Here is a 20,398-nt window from a genome sequence, read left to right on the forward strand (position 1 = left end):
TTTAAGCTATTCAATAAATATTGTTTTTTTTTTTTTTTTTTTTTTTGGATATAAAATAAGAAATTTAAAAAAGATAAAAGATCAGGTAAATTGCAACCATCTGTCAGGGGATTGAAAAAGTTTACAGGAGCGTGTTTCAGTCAGAGATTGACAGGGATTGTTTTGTTTGCAGCTGGGATTGCGCCCGGAATGCTGATTGGTTGAATAACGGTACCGCGCAGGTGCGCGACAGACAGACAGACAGACAGACACAGACGGTTCTGAGGGACCCGGCTTTCCTCAAGACACGGACCAGAACCCGAAACGTCCGCTCCGGTCACAGTTCCTGCCAAAGGCACCAGGAGCGCCAGGTGGAGCGGTCAGTGGGCAGGCTGCTGTAGCATAGAGACACCCTAAAACGGGGTGGCCTCGTGGGGTCCACAGAACAGACACAGGCCGGCCCCTTGCCTCACAGACGGCTCCGAACCAGCCTGAGCAGGAGGAGGCCAGGTGGGTGAAGGCGTGGGCGAAGGCGTGGGTGAAGGCGTGGGCGAAGGCGTGGGTGAATGCGTGGGGATGGGGAGATGGGCTCCAGGCAGCTGGGGTCTGAGTGTCTCTCTACAGGACGGGGGCCAGGCTGGGACCCCCGTCCCCCGACAGGAGCTCCTTGCTTTCTTTCTGGAGGGAGCGGTCCTCGCCCGGGTCCCCCAGGGCCCCCAGCTCCATCTCCGCCAGGTCCTCCTTCAGCACAGCCGAGGGGTCGTCCTTGCAACACACGCACTCCTGCGGAAACACGCGTCCTTATTTAACCAAACACACCACACAGGGGCGGCCTGCAGCACAGTGGTTAAGGTACATGACTGGGACCCGCAAGGTCGGTGGTTCGATCCCCGGTGTAGCCACAATAAGATCCGCACAGCTGTTGGGCCCTTGAGCAAGGCCCTTAACCCTGCATTGCTCCAGGGGAGGATTGTCTCCTGCTCAGTCTAATCAACTGTAAGTCGCTCTGGATAAGAGCGTCTGCCAAATGCCAATAATGTAATAATGTAATGTGAACCACGCTCCTCAGGAGAAAAGCTACCATCGAACGGACGCTGCATTCTGGTGGAAGCAGGCGCTTCCCCTGGTCTTGTTTGGACTACAGTGAGTTTGTTACACGGACAGAATGAACCGTTTCACCGCTGGACAGGCCTGAGATGAACCGTTTTACGGCTGGACAGGCCTGAGACAGGACCTCCTGCAGCAGCGGGGGCTCTCACCTTGAGGTCGAGGACTTTGGGGAGGCCCCCCCTCCTCATCCAGGGGTGCACCTCGCACAGCTCCTTCTTCTGGTCCTCGCTGAAGTGCGGCTGGCTCTTCTGCATGTGCCTCAGCCTCTCCCGATCCTCCTTCAGCACCTCCTGCACGTCCCTGCGGGGGGAACAGCAGCAGCATAAACAATTCATCTCTACAGACTCATAAGCTTTTATCTTTGATGTTTAAAAAATTATTATTATTTTTATATATTTAAAAAAAAAAATCAAAGACAAGTTAATGCAGGAAGGAGAGCAGAACCTGGACACGAAGACGAGACTGGTAAGGAGGATGATGTGAGGACCAAGACTAGGACCCAAAACCCATGGCTACACTTATTAACAATCACTGCAAAGACCGCATCTTAAAAACCAGCAGTGCTCTAGGCCTGGAAGACTGGAATGTGCCGTCTTACACCATTTCAGCGCCACCTGGTGGACAAATGTCCTAACTGCACTAGTAAACAAACATTTTATTTAGGAATAGTACACTGTCTTAGGTTTTTGTCGATGTGTCAGTTTTATTTACAGCGGTATGCAAAAGTTAGGGCACCTCAGGTTAAATTACATGTTCTGTTTAATCTCCAAATGAAAATATGTTCAGAAAACCTCTGCAGGGTACAAAATAAGCATGACATTTCTGCAAATTTGAATGCGCATTTACTATTTATTTGCTGAATTTAGCAGTTAAAAAATAAATAAGTTAATGTTTAGACACAGTTCCAGTTGACCTATTAATATTCAATTTTTTAGAATTCCCATTGTTAGAAAAATCATTAAGAAATGGAAGTTAAGGGGATCTAAAAAAAAAACTTTAAAAAACAGGGGAGCATTTGAAGTAAAGAAAACCTTGCCAATAACTATGGGAGTGGATCCGTTATACTTTGGGATTGTGAGGCAGCCAGAAGCACAGAAATGCTGTGCAAGTGGAAAGAATAATGGACATAGCCACATATCATTAAATCCTAGAAGATGTCCCAGATTCAGTCCAAAAAAATTAAAGTTGAAAAGAGGTTGGAAATTTAAAAAAGACAATGGTCTACAATTTACCCCATAATCAACCATGAACCACTAAAAGGAAGTAAAGCTTAAGGTTTTGGAATGGCCTTCACAGTCCCTGGACTTTAATATCACCTAAAATCTGTCAAGATCTCACTCATGCAGTGCATGAAATAAGACAAAAATATTTCTGAATAGTTGAGTTCTGCAATGAAAATTCCTAATGCAAGAAAAGAGACCGTCAGCTGGCTACAGGAAACATTTGGAAGCTGTGATTCCTGCCAAAGGACTAAGTATTGACTGACAAGGTGCACATGCCACATTTATAGTTTTATACTGTATGCTTTTTTCAATTGGTTGAATTAGACAAATAGAAAGTCATTGTGCATTGACATGTTTGTTCGAGCTTCTTTTCTCTTAGAAAATAAAGAAATCATGCCGTTTGAGCTGGGGTGCACATAGGTTTGCGTAGCGCTGTATGTTTTGACTGGCCCAGATAGGTGTTGTGTCTGGTGCGGCTGGTATGGGGGCATTCAGGGGCTCCTGATCTGAAGCGATTAACTCTGAAGCAGCTCAGACGGATGCTATGTCTCCAGAAGCTGACCGTAGGAACACATTATTTTCGCAAACCAACCTCACATTTTGATCAACATTAATGTGATCAACATCAACACGTACTGTGGCAAGAAGTCTTGGGGAAAATAAATAAAATAATAATTCTGTGAAGCAAAGTTTCCATAAAAAAATATGGAATTAACTATTTTAAATACTGCCTACTACTTTTTTATTTATTTATTTTTACAAAAGGTACACCGTCCTGCAGTTTTATACAAAAAAATAAATAAATCAGCTGGTAGGTATTTGGTACCAAATATATTGGAGTGTCTTTCTCACTTGCTTCTGGTTATCCAGGTAATCCCAGGCAGCCTTGATCAAGTTATTACTTAATATGTTACTTTATTTAACGGAATGCAAAAAATTCACTGTAACGTTTCCTTTTGTACTGAAGCACTAATGCAGAAAATGAAATAAATATAAACACCAAATTTCTATGAAAAAAAATAAAAATCTAGGGCGCCTAACATTTTTACACAGTGTTACATGAAAAACACGTTTATATTGTGCTGGGACTTCTTTGCTGGAGTGCAGTGGGGTATATGAATATGGGCTGTGGGGTTTTTTTTTTTCACATACCACAGGAAATAGTTCTAACTGCAGTTATTCACAGTGTTTGGGCAGCCTTCACACAACCTCCAGAGGCGTAATATCAGGGCTCAAGCTGCGGTGTAGTTGTGCTGTCTGGCCTTCGCCCACAGACACCTCTGTGCCCACTGTAACCATCTACAGTGCCCTTCACCGTGCTTCAGAATGTCTCAGCCAATCACAAACACACAGAATGAAGACTGCGATCCCACAGAAAAGGCGGGAGAGCACGTGAGGGCCTCTGTCGCTCACCGTGAGGGCAGCTGGTAGGTCATCATCACAGACTCGTCTGCGTCGGCCATCAGCAGCCAGACGGGCTCCTGCAGCACGAACTCCAAGCGCTCGCTCTCCTCCACCGTGGCCTCCGCGTGCGCCTTGGCCTTGTGGTTGTTCTCCGAAGAGTCGATGCTGCCGAAGTACTTGCTGGTGTTGCTGGTTTGGCAGCTCCCTGAGGGGTGAGAGGACAGAGGGGTTAGTCAGCGTTGGGGGAAGAGTACAGAGCACGGGCGTGGCAGTGTTGGCCATGGTACAGCAGTGTGGTACAGTACCGTTGTATAGCACTGTGGTACAGCGGTGTGGTATAACTGTGTGGTAGAGCGGTATGGTAGGGCGGTATGGTAGAGCGGTATGGTAGGGCGGTATGGTAGGGCGGTATGGTAGAGCGGTATGGTAGGGCGGTATGGTAGTGCGGTATGGTAGGGCGGTATGGTAGAGCGGTATGGCAGAGTGGTATGGTAGGGCGGTATGGTAGGGTGGTATGGCAGAGCGGTATGGTAGGGCGGTATGGTAGTGCGGTATGGTAGGGCGGTATGGTAGAGCGGTATGGCAGAGTGGTATGGTAGGGTGGTATGGCAGAGCGGTATGGCAGAGTGGTATGGTAGGGTGGTATGGCAGAGCGGTATGGCAGAGTGGTATGGTAGGGTGGTATGGCAGAGCGGTATGGCAGAGTGGTATGGTAGGGTGGTATGGCAGAGTGGTATGGTAAAGCGGTATGGCAGAGCGGTATGGTAGAGTGGTATGGCAGAGTGGTATGGTAGAGTGGTATGGTAGTGCGGTATGGTGGTGCGGTATGGTAGGGTGGTATGGCAGAGCGGTATGGATGGCAGAGCGGTATGGTAGAGTGGGATGGCAGAGTGGTATGGTAGGGTGGTATGGCAGAGCGGCGCATGGGACTGACCCACGCCGCTGGCGGAGGTGCTGCAGCCGTGGGAGGTGGAGCCCAGGGAGCCGGAGGTGGCGGACCCGGTCCCGGAGTGGGAGTCCTCCTGCAGCAGGAGGTCCAGCAGCTCACTGGAGGAGGAGTGAGCGTCGCTGTGCAGACCCTCGCCCAGGGAGCCCAGCTGAAACAACGACACCAGGAGCCCAGTCAGTCAGTGTAGCCCCAGTCAGTCAGTGTAGCCCCAGTCAGTGTAGCCCCAGTCAGTCAGTGTAGCCCCAGTCAGTGTAGCCCCAGTCAGTGTAGCCCCAGTCAGTCAGTGTAGCCCCAGTCAGTCAGTGTAGCCCCAGTCAGTGTAGCCCCAGTCAGTGTAGCCCCAGTCAGTGAGTGCAGCTCCAAAACACGACCATGTCGCCAGCTACTCATTCTCACACTGCAGACTGCGGCTACGCTTGCATGGAGTAGGGTCGGAGGAAGTTTTAACCAGCAGCTGAATGAACAGGGGGGGTAGCTAGATAGCCATGAGCGTAGAGCCCTAACTGATTGAACCCTAAGTTTGTGATGAAACTTATTTGCTTGGATGCAACTCTTCACTGGCAGTCATGCATACACAGCAACACTACTCTTTTAGTTATAGTACTTTATTGTCATTTCAATTACTGAACCAGGCTACAACTGAAATGAGATCAGTAAGATCCGCACAGCCGTTGGGCCCTCGAGCGAGGCCCTTAACCCTGCATTGCTCCAGGGGAGGACTGTCTCCTGCTTAGTCTAATCAACTGTAAGTCGCTTTAGATAAAAGCATCAGCCAAATGCCTGTAATGTAATGTAATGTAATGGCACGGCGAGGCTCGCTGGGCCCAGGTTCGATAAGGCGGCAGACGCGGTCGCGGTCTCTACCTGCTGGAGCTCTTGGCCGGGTTTGGCGGAGCCGGCGGCGGCGCCCTTCTCTCCGGGGCAGTTCCCGGGGGCTCCAGCGGGGGGCGCCGTGCCGTCCTGCCTCTCGGCGGGGCGGGGCGCCTCCTCCAGCTGCAGCAGGTTGAGCTGCAGGGGGGAGCTGCAGCGGGACTCGAAGAGCGGGGGCGAGGCCGGGTCCCGGGCCACGCCCGACAGCGGCGTGGAGCAGCGCGAGGGGCCCTCCCGCGTCTCGCCCAGGGGCCCGGGGAACGCGGGGGCCGGGGCCGCGTAGAGAGGCAGGGCCGGGGGGGCGAACAGGGGCGGGGCGGGGTACGAGGGCGGGGCGGGGAAGGCGGTCGGCGGGGCGAAGGAGGCCGGCTCGGGGTAGAAGGGCTGCCGCGGGGCGCCCCCCAGCTGGGGGAACACGTAGTTGGGCAGGACGAAGGCCACCATGGGCGCGACCAGCGGGGCGGAGTAGGGCGCCGGCGGCCCCGCCTGCGCGTCGGCCCCCCGGGGGGGCCCGGAGCCCGGGTACACGGGCAGCGGGTAGGCGGGCAGGACCGCCGGGTACGGGATGGGGAAGGTGGACTGGGAGGTGTCGGAGGGGGACCAGGACGTCTGGTTGAGGCCCTGCAGGGGCGGTCGCTGGGGCGGGGTGCGGTGCGAGGCGGTGCTGTCCGAGGACTCGTGGTTCTTCACGCGCGCCTTCTTGGCCTTCTTGTTGCGGCCGCCCCTCCTGCCCGTGGGATCCGGTCTGGGCCCCCGCGCGGCCGGCAGAGCTGTGGGCCAGGAGGAGGGCCGTTAAACGCTGCATCACACACACACACGCCAGGCTTTGTGCCACCTTACAGACACGTTCTATACCACCACTGTACGATTTTAAACCTCCTATTTTCTCCTGTCTGAAAAGCCATGAGCACTGTGCTGCTATGTTTGCTCACTTTGTAACACAGCTGATGTTCTTTGTGGTGTGTGTGTGTATGTATGCATGTGTGAGTGCGTGTGTGTGTGTGAGTGTGAGTGCGTGTGAGTGCATGTGTATCAGGGTGTGAGTGTGTGTGTGTGTGTGTATGTGTGCGTGTGTATCAGGGTGTGAGTGTGTGTGTGTGTACGTATGTGTGTATCAAGGTGTGTGTGTGTATCAGGGTGTGAGTTTGTGTGTATCAGGGTGTGTGTGCGTGCATCAGGGAGTCAGGCAGTGGCAGTACCGTGAGCAGCAGGTAGGCGGCGGTGTTGGCCCAGGTACAGGGAGCAGTCGGCCTGGAAGGCCTGCGCGTCTCTCTGCTGCCGGCAGCGGCTGAGGAAGGCCTGCTCCTCCTTCTGCGTGTGGGCGGCCAGCACCTGCTTGGTCAGACCCAGCTTCTTATAGGCCTCCTTCTCCTGGCTGGGCGGGGCCACGACGCTCAGGGGCGGACCAGCGGGAGCCAGGCTCTCTGCTGCGTCCTCGATCATCTCTGCAACACAGATCACAGTTTCAATACAACCCACCGGACACAGTTCTGCACATTTACACTGCAAACCTGACTCAGGCTGGGGTTTCTAGGGTCTGGCGTGTGTACCTGTCTCAGGCTGGGGTTTCTAGGGTCTGGCGTGTGTACCTGACTCAGGCTGGGGTTTCTAGGGTCTGGCGTGTGTACCTGACTCAGGCTGGGGTTTCTAGGGTCTGGCGTGTGTACCTGACTCAGGCTGGGGTTTCTAGGGTCTGGCGTGTGTACCTGACTCAGGCTGGGGTTTCTAGGGTCTGGCGTGTGTACCTGACTCAGGCTGGGGTTTCTAGGGTCTGGCGTGTGTACCTGACTCAGGCTGGGGTTTCCAGGGTCTGGCGTGTGTACCTGACTCAGGCTGGGGTTTCTAGGATCTGGCGTGTGTACCCGACTCAGGCTGGGGTTTCTAGGGTCTGGCGTGTGTACCTGACTCAGGCTGGGGTTTATTGTGGTGCAGGATCTGGCGTGTGTACCTGACTCAGGCTGGGGTTTATTGTGGTGCAGGATCTGGCACGTGTACCTGACTCAGGCTGGGGTTTCTAGGGTCTGGTGTGTGTACCTGACTCAGGCTGGGGCTTATTGTGGTGCAGGACCTGGCGTGTGTACCTGACTCAGGCTGGGGCTTATTGTGGTGCAGGATGTGGCGTGTGTACCTGACTCAGGCTGGGGCTTATTGTGGTGCAGGATGTGGCGTGTGTACCTGACTCAGGCTGGGGCTTATTGTGGTGCAGGATCTGGCGTGTGTACCTGACTCAGGCTGGGGTTTATTGTGGTGCAGGACCTGGCGGGTGTACCTGACTCAGGCTGGGGTTTCTAGTGGTGCAGGATCTGGCGTGTGTACCTGACTCAGGCTGGGGTTTATTGTGGTGCAGGATCTGGCGTGTGTACCTGACTCAGGCTGGGGCTTATTGTGGTGCAGGATCTGGCGTGTGTACCTGACTCAGGCTGGGGTTTATTGTGGCACAGGATCTGGGGTGTGTACCTGACTCAGGCTGGGGCTTCTTGTCCCCCACGTGGACGATGGTGCTGCTGTAGCTGCACTGGCTGGTGACGGACACCACGCTCTCCGCCTTGCTGGGCAGCGTGAGGGCCGCCAGGGAGCCGCCAACCACAGCGGCCTTCTTCTGGGCCTTCATGGAGGGCAGGTCAGAGAGGCTCTCTGAGAGGAGGGGGCCTGCCAGGGGAGAGACAGCCTGGTGAGGTCACGCGCTTCAGAACGGGTGGAGGGATCTCAAGGGCTCAACGTCCTGTGACAAACATGCAATTCTAATGCGCTTGTGTTACATGTGCTTAATAGCAGGGACAAAATAACCCATTTGCAATTATTTGTTTTATCCATAATAATCTATCATAATCTATCCCACAATTACAATTAATTGGCTCTAAATCCCTGCCTAGTTAATTCACGTTAGGCCAACAAGAGAAAAAAAACAAAACTTGTGGAAATACCTTGTGACTTCTGCATGCCGTTCTCGCCCTCTTTCTGCTTGTCCTCGTCAGAGTTGGAGGAGGCGGTGTTGGAGGACGACTGACACTTCCTCTTCACGGTGACGGGGATGTTGCAGCTCTCCAGGTACCTGCAGAACCGGCACGCACACCACTTAGTGTTGATGAAACAGGACGGAGGAGAGGGCCGTGAGGTAAACACCCAGGGGACGGACGCACACGTGAGAGCGTCACGCGCTCCCCCCCCCTTTAGACTCAAGAGCGTCTCCGTGAGTGAGCCTGAGTGAGTCTAAACCCACACCTCTCTCCAGACTGAGTGGGCCTGAGTGAGTCTGAACCCACACCGCTCTCCAGACTGAGTGAGTCTAAACCCACACCGCTCTCCGGACTGAGTGAGCCTGAGTGAGTCTAAACCCACACCGCTCTCCAGACTGAGTGAGCCTGAGTGAGTCTAAACCCACACCGCTCTCCAGACTGAGTGGGCCTGAGTGAGTCTAAACCCACACCGCTCTCCAGACTGAGTGGGCCTGAGTGAGTCTAAACCCACACCTCTCTCCAGACTGAGTGAGCCTGAGTGAGTCTAAACCCACACCGCTCTCCAGACTGAGTGAGCCTGAGTGAGTCTAAACCCACACCGCTCTCCGGACTGAGTGGGCCTGAGTGAGTCTAAACCCACACCGCTCTCCGGACTGAGTGGGCCTGAGTGAGTCTAAACCCACACCGCTCTCCAGACTGAGTGGGCCTGAGTGAGTCTAAACCCACACCGCTCTCCAGACTGAGTGAGCCTGAGTGAGTCTAAACCCACACCGCTCTCCAGACTGAGTGAGTCTAAACCCACACCGCTCTCCAGACTGAGTGGGCCTGAGTGAGTCTAAACCCACACCGCTCTCCAGACTGAGTGGGCCTGAGTGAGTCTAAACCCACACCGCTCTCCAGACTGAGTGAGCCTGAGTGAGTCTAAACCCACACCGCTCTCCAGACTGAGTGGGCCTGAGTGAGTCTAAACCCACACCGCTCTCCACCGCTCTCCACTGCTCAACAAGCGCCCACTCCAGCTGGAGCCCCTGCTCTCAGCCATGCCCACGTGCTCGCCAGCTCAAACACCTGTCCATCGCTTCCTCTCACGGTGAATCTACAACTCTGTTTCCATCTGTCTGCGTGGGTCTGTTTACTTTGCTGCTGAAAATTACATTACATTAATGGCATTTGGCAGACGCTCTTATCCAGAGCGACGTACAGTTTATTAGACTTAAGCAGGAGACAATCCTCCCCTGGAGCAATGCGGGGTTAAGGGCCTTGCTCAAGGGCCCAATGGCTCTGCGGATCTGATTGTGGCTCCACCGGGATTAGAACCACCGACCTTGTGGGTCTCATTCAGTCGGTGGTTCGATCCCCTGTGTAGCCACAATAAGATCCGCACAGCCGTTGGGCCCTTCAACAAGGCCCTTAACCCTGCATTGCTCCAGGGGAGGATTGTCTCCTGCTTAAGTCTAATGAACTGTTCGTCATTTTGGATAAAAGCTTCAGCCAAATGACATGTAATGTAATAAGCTTTAGCTCTGACGCACTGTGCTGTGGATGGGGCAGGGGCTGACCTGATGACGCTGTCCAGGCAGCTGATCTGCTGGTAGGAGTAGTCCAGCTTCTCCTGCGCCGTGCTCCTGTCCTCCACACTGCCCTCGTCCTCCCGCCCAGCCTCTCTGAGCCGCAACGCCTGGCTCCTCTGCTGCAGCCCTGCTGAACACACACACTGCGGCTTAAACACACACACCGTCTCACACGGCTACTTAAACACACACACCGTCTCACACACACACACTGCGGCTTAAACACACACACTGTCACACACACACACTGTCTCACACACACACACACACACACACACTGCAGCTTAAACACACACACCGTCTCACACACACACACTACTGCTTAAACACACACACCGTCTCACACACACACACACTACTGCTTAAACACACACACCGTCTCACACACACACACACTGCGGCTTAAACACACACACCGTCTCACACACACACACACACACACACACACACACACACACTGCTGCTTAAACACACACACCGTCTCACACACACACACACACACACACACACACACACGGCTACTTAAACACACACACCGTCTCACACACACACACACACACACTGCAGCTTAAACACACACTGTCACACACACATACTGCTGCTTAAACACACGCGCACACGCGCACACACACACACACACACACACACACACACACACACACACACACACACACTGACACACACACACACACAAACACACACACTGCTGTGACTGAGAGTGGGTGCATATGAACAGCATTACTCACTGTCCGAGGCCTTCCTGGGCTCTGGCCGGGCCGCAGGGGGCATGCAGACCTGCTGGTTCTGGTTCTTCAGCATGTGGACGCCTTTACAGATCTCCTGGAATGTTCTCTGTAGGGAGGACCACATACACACAGCTAAATATCCAGAGTCATTTGTAATCTTTGTACACCTAATTGAGGCTAATTCGTAAAGTCCAAAATATTGCACTGAAAACAAGAAAAAATATTCCAATAACTCCATTCCCGAGATATCTACAAAAGGTTTCTCAAACCTTTCACGATTTTACAAATAGCAAATCTAAAAAAAGAAAAAGAAAAACACAAATATTTTTAAGCCTTATCTTAAGCCATCTGTATTTGCTCTTGAAAGCTAATTTGGTAAAATAAGAGACAAAAAATAAAACCTGCACAAAACACAATTAAGTAACCAACTTCACCGGCATCAGACATATTCAGTAATCAGAGGAACACAGATATACGACTGCTCTGCTCATTTTGGTAATTGTGAAATGACTGAATTCCGCGCGTCCGGTTCAGGCCCCGCAGAAGCTGAATCACCCACCGGCTTGGCCGTGCGTGCCTCGTCGTTGGCGTTGCTGTTCCCGTTGCTGTTGCTTTCGCTGGACGAAGGGGCGCTCATCAGCTGCTCGTGAGACCCATTGCTGCCCAGGCTGCCATAACCACTGGACCCGATACTGTGGACCGGCTGATCAAAGGAAACGCAAGTGAGCAAAAACACCCAGAAATTCTTTCATTCATGTTCCACGCCTCATATCTTGGTACTGATGGAGTGTGCGAGTGTAAGAGTATGTGAGTGTGTGTGAGTGTGAGAGCGTGAAAGTGTGAGTGTATGTAAGAGTCTGTGTGTGTGAGCGTGTGAGAGTGCGTGAGAGTGCGTGAGAGTGCGTAAGAGTGCGTAAGAGTGCGTAAGAGTGTGTGTGTGAGTGTGTGTGTGTGCGCGCGTGAGTGCTTGTGTCTCCTGACCTGCAGCAGGAGCTTGTGGATCTGCTCTGTGATCTCCAGGATGTCAGAGTCCATGATCTTTCCCCCGGTGAACGCAGGGGCTGCAAACACGTCCTCATTCACAGGGCCCCTGGGACACAAACACACAAACCATTTACACACTATTACGTGGAACCTTTGTTATACATCATAAAACACGGAAGACGAGAGAGAGAGAGAGAGAGAGAGAGGGAGAGAGAGAGAGAGAGAGAGAGAGAGAGGGAGAGAGAGAGAGGGAGAGAGAGAGAGAGAGAGAGAGAGAGAGAGAGGGAGAGAGAGAGGGAGAGAGAGAGAGAGAGAGAGAGAGAGAGAGAGAGAGAGAGGAAGACGAGGGCCTCACTCACATGCGGACTTTGTGTCGGCCGATGACGAAGGAGACCTTGCGGCTCCAGGGGTTGATGAAGCTGGACCAGCTGGTGTCGATGGTGACGAACTCGCCGTTGCGGGCGCAGAAGCGGATGGAGGAGTGGTCAAACTGCTGGCCCATGTACTGCAGGACTGCGGGGGAGACAGAGGAGAGCACGCTGAGCTAAAGCAGGGCAGGGACTGAGAGACAGACAGAGAGACATACAGGGTGACAGACAGACAGAGAGTAAGACAGACAGACAGACAGGCAGGCAGGCAGGCAGGCAGAGAGCGAGACCGACAGACAGGCAGAGAGAGACATACAGACAGACAGACAGACAGACAGGCAGACAGGCAGACAGGCAGACAGGCAGACAGTGAGCGAGACAGACAGGCAGGCAGACAGACAGACAGGCAGACAGACAGGCAGACAGTGAGCGAGACAGACAGGCAGGCAGACAGACAGACAGACAGACAGAGAGCGAGACCGACAGACAGGCAGAGAGACAGACAGACAGGCAGAGAGACAGACAGGCAGACAGACAGACAGGCAGAGAGACAGACAGACAGACAGACAGACAGACAGACACCCGCCACGGGTCTCAGAACACGGCCCGCGGGCCCGGAGGTACCCGGGGGAGCCGTGAGAAGGGCGAACTCACTCTTCTTGTGGACGGCCAGCATGATGGGCCGGTCGCTGGGATGCAAGTGCAGCAACATGGGCGTGCCGATCAGGTCCTGGGGCAGGTACCCCAGCAGAGGAACAGCCCTGGGGAGGGGGAACACTGTTAGGCTGAGCCAGGGAGCAGAACGTGCACGAGGAGAGAGGAAGTGAGAGAGAGAGAGAGAGAGAGAGAGAGACGCACGGGTAGGGAGACAGGCACTCACTCACCTCTCATCCACATCCTGGAACACGCAGTTGGGCGTGTGCGTGGTGGTGAAGATGCGCTTGTCTGTGGGGATTCTGGGAGCTGCAGGGGACGCAAACCGAAAATCAAGAGTCAACATCGTCCCCCTTATTCATACACCAGTATGTCACTTCAGCTAGCACGGTGGCTTCTATGTGTTTATGTAAATGGCGGGCATTTATATAGCGCCTTTATCCAAAGCGCTGTGATGCTGCCCGGGCGGGGGATCGAACTGGCAACCCTCCGACTGCCAGACAACTGCTCTTACTGCCTGAGCCGATGCGGCCCCATGTGTGTGTTTATGTCTCATGTTGGCGTGTGTGTGTGTTTGTGTGTCTGCCTGCGTTTCCTCTGGAGGGCGCACCTTCGTATCCAGAGTGCACCCTCTCGGCCAGCAGCAGGCAGCAGAACTGGTCCTCGGCGACCTCCGCGTCCTGCACCTTCATCAGGTACGGCGTCATGCGGAACGGGAGGAACTGCAGGACGCCCCGGCGCTCCCACCCCCCGCTGCAGAGACCGAGAGAGGACATCCGCCTTAATGCATGATGCTACACCAGGACATCCGCCTTAATGCATGATGCTACACCAGGACATCCGCCTTAATGTGTGATGCTACACCAGGACAACTGCCTTAATGCATGAAACTACACCAGGACAACTGCTTTAATGTGTGATGCTACACCAGGACAACTGCTTTAATGTGTGATGCTACACCAGGACATCCGCCTTAATGTGTGATGCTACACCAGGACAACCGCTTTAATGTGTGATGCTACACCAGGACAACTGCTTTAATGCATGATGCTACACCAGGACATCCGCCTTAATGCATGATGCTACACCAGGACAACTGCTTTAATGTGTGATGCTACACCAGGACAACTGCTTTAATGCATGATGCTACACCAGGACAACTGCCTTAATGCATGATGCTACACCAGGACAACTGCTTTAATGTGTGATGCTACACCAGGACATCCGCCTTAATGTGTGATGCTACACCAGGACAACTGCCTTAATGCATGATGCTACACCAGGACAACTGCCTTAATGCATGATGCTACACCAGGACAACTGCTTTAATGCATGATGCTACACCAGGACAACTGCTTTAATGCCTGATGCTACACCAGGACAACTGCTTTAATGTGTGATGCTACACCAGGACATCCGCCTTAATGTGTGATGCTACATCAGGACAACTGCTTTAATGCCTGATGCTACACCAGGACAACTGCTTTAATGCCTGAAGCTACACCAGGACAACTGCTTTAATGCGTGAAGCTACACCAGGACAACTGCTTTAATGTGTGATGCTACACCAGGACAACTGCCTTAATGGGTGATGCTACACCAGGAGTTTGACACCCCTGTGCTACACTGTCCAGAAACAGAGCACACATACGTAGTAAATGGGATTTTATCAATAGCGGTTGAAGCTTGTGTTTTAGGAGCGGATATTTTCCTGCACAAATCGTATGTCAAAGGAAACTGGCCTCTTTGCCTTTGTGTTTGACCTTAAAACATGAGTTAGGAGTGCCCCTGGGGTGCAGATACAACACATGTAATACCCTGAATATTACACTGGGTAAAAATCCACATTCAACTTTGATTTAACTTCTGTTCTTCATTTAGAGGAGGCTGCAGCCAATGTTCTACTGTTGTTTGCACATCTCCCACCATGTCACTCAAGTTGTCATGCCCTCAATGTCCTCAAGGGGGCGATCCAAGCTCTGAGCTCACAGCCTATGCTTCTCTACTCAAAGTGAAAAACAAGTTGATAAAATCACGTTGCTTACCTGATGCGACAAAAGAATGATTTCTCTTGCATGCATTCGGATGGAGAGGACTCTGTTTGGAAAAAGAGCAAAGGAAAATAACATCAAAGTGAGGCAGCTTTTCATTGAAATTCACATTTCCAGACACTTGGTCCTGGGGATGCTGGTTTGTGTTAAAGGTTAAAGTAGGTACAGCTGATAGTAAGGTTAAGGTTAAAGTAAGTAAGGTTAAGGCTAAAGTAAGCACAGTGAAAGTAAGGTTGAAGTAAGTAAGGTTCCAATTAAAGTACAGCCGGATAGTAAGGTTCAGGTTAAAGTAAGAAAGGTTAAGGTGTAAGTAAATAAGGTTCAGGTTAACGTAAGGTCTGGTGAGCGTACCAGCTCCCGTGCACATTCTCCAGGAGGGCAGGCGGTAGAGGGTGGTGAAGCTGTAGAAGACGCTGACGTCTTGTGGCGCCAGGAACTCTACGAACTTTGCGTTCTTGAAGACGTCGCGTTTGCAGCCGAGGATGGAGGCGGCCTGGTCCGAGATGTAGACGATCTTCCCCGTGGTCAGGGACACGGCCACCGCAAAGGTGTCCTGCTGAGCAAGAAAACACCCTGGTCATTTCCCCGAGTCATCAAACAGCACCATAACGACTTCAGGGAATAATGTCTTACTCCCTCTCTACTTATCCCTTGTGTTCGATTTCAACTTTTCATGAAAGAGGAATGTCACTTTTGAGAGATGCAAAAATTTCACTTAAAACATCGTTTTTTGTTATAAATATATTGTTGATATTGTTTGGAATTATGACAAGATATATTTATTCCAAGGCGGCACGGATGGTGCAGTGGGTAGCACTGCCGCCTCACAGCAAGGAGGTCCTGGGTTCGAATCCCCGTCGGCCGGGGCCTCTCTGTGCGGAGTTTGCATGTTCTCCCCGTGTCTGCGTGGGTTTCCTCCGGGTACTCCGGTTTCCTCCCACAGTCCAAAGACATGCACGTTAGGCTGATTGGAGAGTCTAAATTGCCCGTAGGTATGAGTGTATGAGTGTGTGAGTGAATGGTGTGTGTGCCCTGAGATAGACTGGCGACCTGTCCAGGGTGTATTCCTGCCTTTCGCCCAATGTATGCTGGGATAGGCTCCAGCCCCCCTGCGACCCTGATCAGGATAAGCGGGTTCAGATAATGGATGGATGGATGGATATTTATTCCATACATTTTATTCCTGTGTTGCTTTAAAAAATATCAACAATATTCTGGGTCTACTCCACCCAGCTCACTCAATGTGGCCTCCACAGCTCAACTGATGTAAGGCCCAGTGGACACCGAGCATCACAGAAGGGGGTACACAGGGGCAGCGGAGGTGACCCAGCACCTGGTGCTGATGCTTGGCATACAGATTAAATCCATTCACCCTGCCGTTCCCACCCAGTACAGTGCACAATGCCCCACCACCCAGGGGCCCCTCCTAACACAGTGCCCACCAAACTCCACTCACCGTGTTCTTGAAGGTGTACTCGGAGGTGATGCCGTCGATCTCCTGGATGGTGTAGGAGGAGACGTCAAGCCCTGGCGGCTGGCTGTCCTTGTTCATCAGCATCTGGTAGTACTCTTCATTGGCTGCAGAAATGCACGCGAGACACGCTGATTCACACGTTCATCGCCCACGGCGCAAGTCTGGAGACAAACGCCTTTTCGCCACGGAGGGTCACAACTAATGCTGGTGTAGTAAACTGTGCTGAACAGCCATCAATGTACATCAAGCCATAATTATCGTTTGAGAAAAATTGTGTTTATGTGTCACGTTACACCTCCAACCAATGAATGTGAAATCATTTTTCACACTCAAAACATGTTTTTCTTTTCAATTTCATCATTCAACAACAGTAACGATAATAACAAACATAACTGTGTATGACGCTAAAGAACAATGCTCATGCTGTTTCCACACTCATTCTGTTCAGTTTATTCAGAGTCCGTTGAAAATCCTAACACACTCCCCTGTGCTGCGTATATAAATTAATAACGACCATGGAAAAGTCCCCGAAAGGGAGAAAGACGACGGTCAGCTGATGAGCCCTGACTGCAGCGAGACGGCGAGCCCTCACCTTTGACCTGCGTGACGCAGCGCAGGGCGTACTTCAGCGTGTTCAGCGTGCCGGACTTGTTCTTGCTCCTCTTCTCCGCCGGCAGGTGCAGCTTCAGCTCCTTCAGCGTCTTCAGCAGCTCCTTCTGGGTCTTGGCCTTGGCCGACTGCTCACTGCTGCAGAGTCACAGGCGAGAGAGAGGGGCGTCAGTGACCGCCATCGCCATCAATCCCCCGCGCTACTGTCGACTCTCACCGGGGCGGTGAACGGTGCTTCATACTATAAACCACAGGGCTGTCAAACTCCGGTCCTGGAGGGCTGCGGTGTCTGGTGGTTTTTGGTGCGTTTCCGCACGAGAGATACATCTCAAAGTCTCTCATTGGCTAAGGAGTCCACACACACACCTTGTTGTCAAGGCCTTAATTGGCTGCTGATTGAAAGGAAACCACAAACGCCTGTAGACACTGCGGCCCTCCAGGACTGGACTGGAGTTTAACACCCTTGCTCTGAACCGCCAAACGCTGCGTTAACCCCTTTCTGCAGCACGACAGCACTGCTGTCATATGAAAACGATGAGCAAGCTCTTCAGTGTGTGGGACAGCTCAGTGTGTGGGCCTTCAGTGTGTGGGACTGCTGATGAGTAAGCTCTTCAGTGTGTGGGTCTTCAGTGTGTGGGACTGCTCAGGGTGTGGGACTGCACTCACCTGCAGCCGCTGGTGGAGGGGTTGTCCTGCTCGGAGCTCAGGAGGCTGAAGGGGTTGGAGCTGGGGAGGGAGGGGCTGTGGGAGTCTGAGCTGTGGGGGACAGACACAACACAAAAACATGACCATTACATTACATTACATTACATTATTGGCATTTGGCAGACGCTCTTATCCAGAGCGATGTACAGTTGATCAGACTAAGCAGGAGACAATCCTCCCCTGGAGCAATGCAGGGTTAAGGGCCTTGCTCAAGGGCCCAACGGCTGTGCGGATCTTATTGTGGCTACACCGGTGATCAAACCAGCGACCTTGCGGGTCCCAGTCATGTACCGTAACCACTACGCTACAGGCCGCCTACTTTTGTGGGTTTCTTTTCACCAGACCAGGCACAAAAGGACAGAGCGGAACACAAAAACATCGGGCGGGACAAAGGGACAGGTGGGAAAACGGCAGATTCGCAGGGCCACCGGAGTATCGGGCAGAGGGGGAAAAGGGAAAGTGGATCTGGCAGGCTGTTTTATTGCTCAGTGCCATTGTTCCACATCTCCTTTGAAGGCATTCGGCCAATTTCCCGTTTGATGGCCAGGGTGGGTTCGCACAATAGGAAAAATGGATCTAAGGGCAACTGACTCAAGTCTCTTACGCTTACTCATAATTTGGTTTACAGTGCATTTCCGTTGGTGCGACAGAAGATATATTTTGGTATTGGGGGGGGGGGGGGGGTTGGAGGAGGCTTGTTTTGCATTAAGCAACCCATTAATTAACAACATAATGCTAATTCTACTTTCTCTCAGAGGTAGTGGAACTTCTATTCAGACAGTGCCAGCACTCTGCCCCGTGTTTTTTCTTTTTGTTTTTTTTGTGTGTGAATAAAACCCCACAGTGTTGAGCTCAGGAGAATTATCCTGAGAAACTTCACCATGTCTGAGCCTCTGCAGATTAGCTCCTTAACACCTGAGAGACTACAAAGAGCTCCAGTTAATATGCCAGGTCCAGGATTTGCAATGGGGAGAGGATATATATAGTGTACAAAGGAGCTAAATTTAGAGAGAAATGAATAGCCTTCAGAAATAGCCCAGAAATTGCAAAATAGCAAGAGCACAATTTAGGCATAATGATTACTGATAGTAACATGCACACGTCAGAGTCGGCCAACGATGCAAAATTACAGGGTGTTTGGACACCGACAGTTGAAACACTGAAATTAAATCCTTGCCTCACTCTGCTTCCCATAGGAAGACTCATAATTAATACGGAGAGCTTAATGCTGCGTCTAGCATCCATTCAGTTACAATGTGAGGGTGTGAGAGCTTGCACACGCTCCCAACATAAGAATAATTCACAGAAACATCTATAGTGGTTTCACAATATTAGTGCTCATAATGGTCTGGGACCTAGTGAAGTGAAGACGTGTCTAAATGGAACACACATATGGCACATACATGTGCCTTCAGAAGCACTGGAGTGAGCAACACTGGGGCGCCCATCCCGGGCGAGAGTGGGCTTTGGCCTTGCGTCCGGTCGAGAGAGCCGGATGAATCATCCATTCCGTCTCCAGAGTGCTCTCACGCGCCCCTTCTTTGCAGCACTTAGCCACCTCCACGTGAAATGTGCCAAATCCAGAAAGATTTCCCAGCCCAGCTATAAAAAGTCACATGGTGTTTTTCTGATTTACCTTGCGGTGAGCTTTCAGGGTTTTATTTTTTGTTTGTTTTTTTCCGATGGAGCTGATTTGAACAGACTGTGACCAGCAGCTGAGGGTCAGCGCTCTCGGCTCGATGGACGCGCGCGGAAATGGCGGCAGCCCTTTTCGTTTCACATTAGTGTCGCACGCCAGGAAGCCACCGATGAGGTGACTGCTCCCGCATGGTCTCCACATCCACGTTCTCCAGACACCAGTGACTTCCAGGCATTGCGGAAAAGAGCAGCGCTTAACGGTCACATAGTAGTCGGCATTGTGGTACGTCAATTTTGGCGTCAGTGGCTCTGAAAACTTTCTCCTTGTGTAGGGCTGGTAGTCGGTGAACAGCCTACAGAAATACTGTCGTATGAAGAGACCACAGCTTCACTTACGGGGCCAAGAGAAGACCAGCACTCACAACAGGCAAGAGAAGACACACCCAGCCCCGCAGAGGACTCACCTCTTGTTGCTCCCGGAGGACTCCAGCAGGGCGGAGTCCTTGCCGTTGTCGTTGGAGCTGGCGAGCGACTCGTTGCCGAGCGACCCGTTGCCGAGCGACCCGTCGCCGTGGGAGTCGTTGCCGTGCGACTCGGTGCCGCTCCCGCTGGACCCGCTGCCCAGCATCTCGGCGTCCTCGTGCAGCGCCAGGGCGCGGTCGCCCCGCGGAGACGCCCCCGGGTCCTGGCTGCTGTCGCTGCCCTCGGAGGCCAGGCCCAGCTCCGCCCCGAACCCGCTCCGCCGGTGCAGCTGGGGCATGGAGCCCCCGCAGGGCAGGGACCCCCCGCAGGGCATGGAGCCCCCGCAGGGCACGGCCCCCTCGCCGAACGAAGCCCGCTCCTCCAGCCTGGAACTCGCCGAGTGCTCGGAGCCCGGATCAATTGATCAATTGCTCACTCGATCGATCGATTGGCAGGACGACGGGGAAAGCGGGGGGGAATCACCCGATCGTCAACATGGCGTCGCCGTTGGGAAATGTTGCAAGAGAGTGCTGGGAGGTGTAGGCAGCTGTGGAGGTCTGTGAAAAACAAAAACGAGGAGCGAAATTATGGCACATGACAGTATTACACCTTACCTTGTAAAAGGACGGTTGTTACAGAAAGAT

The 20,398-nt window shown here is 52.5% G+C and overlaps 1 protein-coding gene across 1 annotated transcript; it reads right to left on the minus strand.

The window, feature by feature from the left end:
* Nucleotides 1-597: 597 nt before the first annotated feature.
* On the minus strand, nucleotides 598-20,052 carry LOC133108211 (period circadian protein homolog 2-like). Its single transcript, XM_061217668.1, has 22 exons — nucleotides 19,757-20,052; nucleotides 17,616-17,705; nucleotides 16,933-17,087; nucleotides 16,323-16,444; nucleotides 15,218-15,419; nucleotides 14,861-14,912; nucleotides 13,426-13,568; nucleotides 13,046-13,124; nucleotides 12,816-12,922; nucleotides 12,153-12,306; nucleotides 11,791-11,899; nucleotides 11,369-11,512; nucleotides 10,810-10,915; nucleotides 10,052-10,193; nucleotides 8,448-8,587; nucleotides 7,993-8,184; nucleotides 6,735-6,980; nucleotides 5,530-6,305; nucleotides 4,603-4,813; nucleotides 3,726-3,936; nucleotides 1,239-1,389; nucleotides 598-762 (listed from the first exon to the last, which is right to left on the minus strand). The coding sequence occupies exons 1-22, from the start codon at nucleotides 20,050-20,052 to the stop codon at nucleotides 598-600; spliced, it is 3,993 nt and encodes a 1,330-aa protein (XP_061073652.1).
* Nucleotides 20,053-20,398: the final 346 nt, after the last annotated feature.

This window comes from Conger conger, chromosome 13 (assembly GCF_963514075.1).
Source record: "Conger conger chromosome 13, fConCon1.1, whole genome shotgun sequence".
In the NCBI taxonomy this organism is placed as follows: Eukaryota; Metazoa; Chordata; class Actinopteri; order Anguilliformes; family Congridae; genus Conger; species Conger conger.

What these genes read in the sequence shown, in the direction of transcription:
- LOC133108211 (XM_061217668.1), bottom strand. Translation starts at nt 20,052, where the DNA reads ATGCCCCAGCTGCACCGGCGGAGCGGGTTCGGGGCGGAGCTGGGCCTG. An exon ending in CCCTCCACCAGCGGCTGCAG is followed by an intron (nt 17,088 to 17,615) that starts GTGAGTGCAGTC and finishes GTGACTCTGCAG; the next exon opens with CAGTGAGCAGTCGGCCAAGG. An exon ending in TCCACAAGCTCCTGCTGCAG is followed by an intron (nt 11,513 to 11,790) that starts GTCAGGAGACAC and finishes TCCTTTGATCAG; the next exon opens with CCGGTCCACAGTATCGGGTC.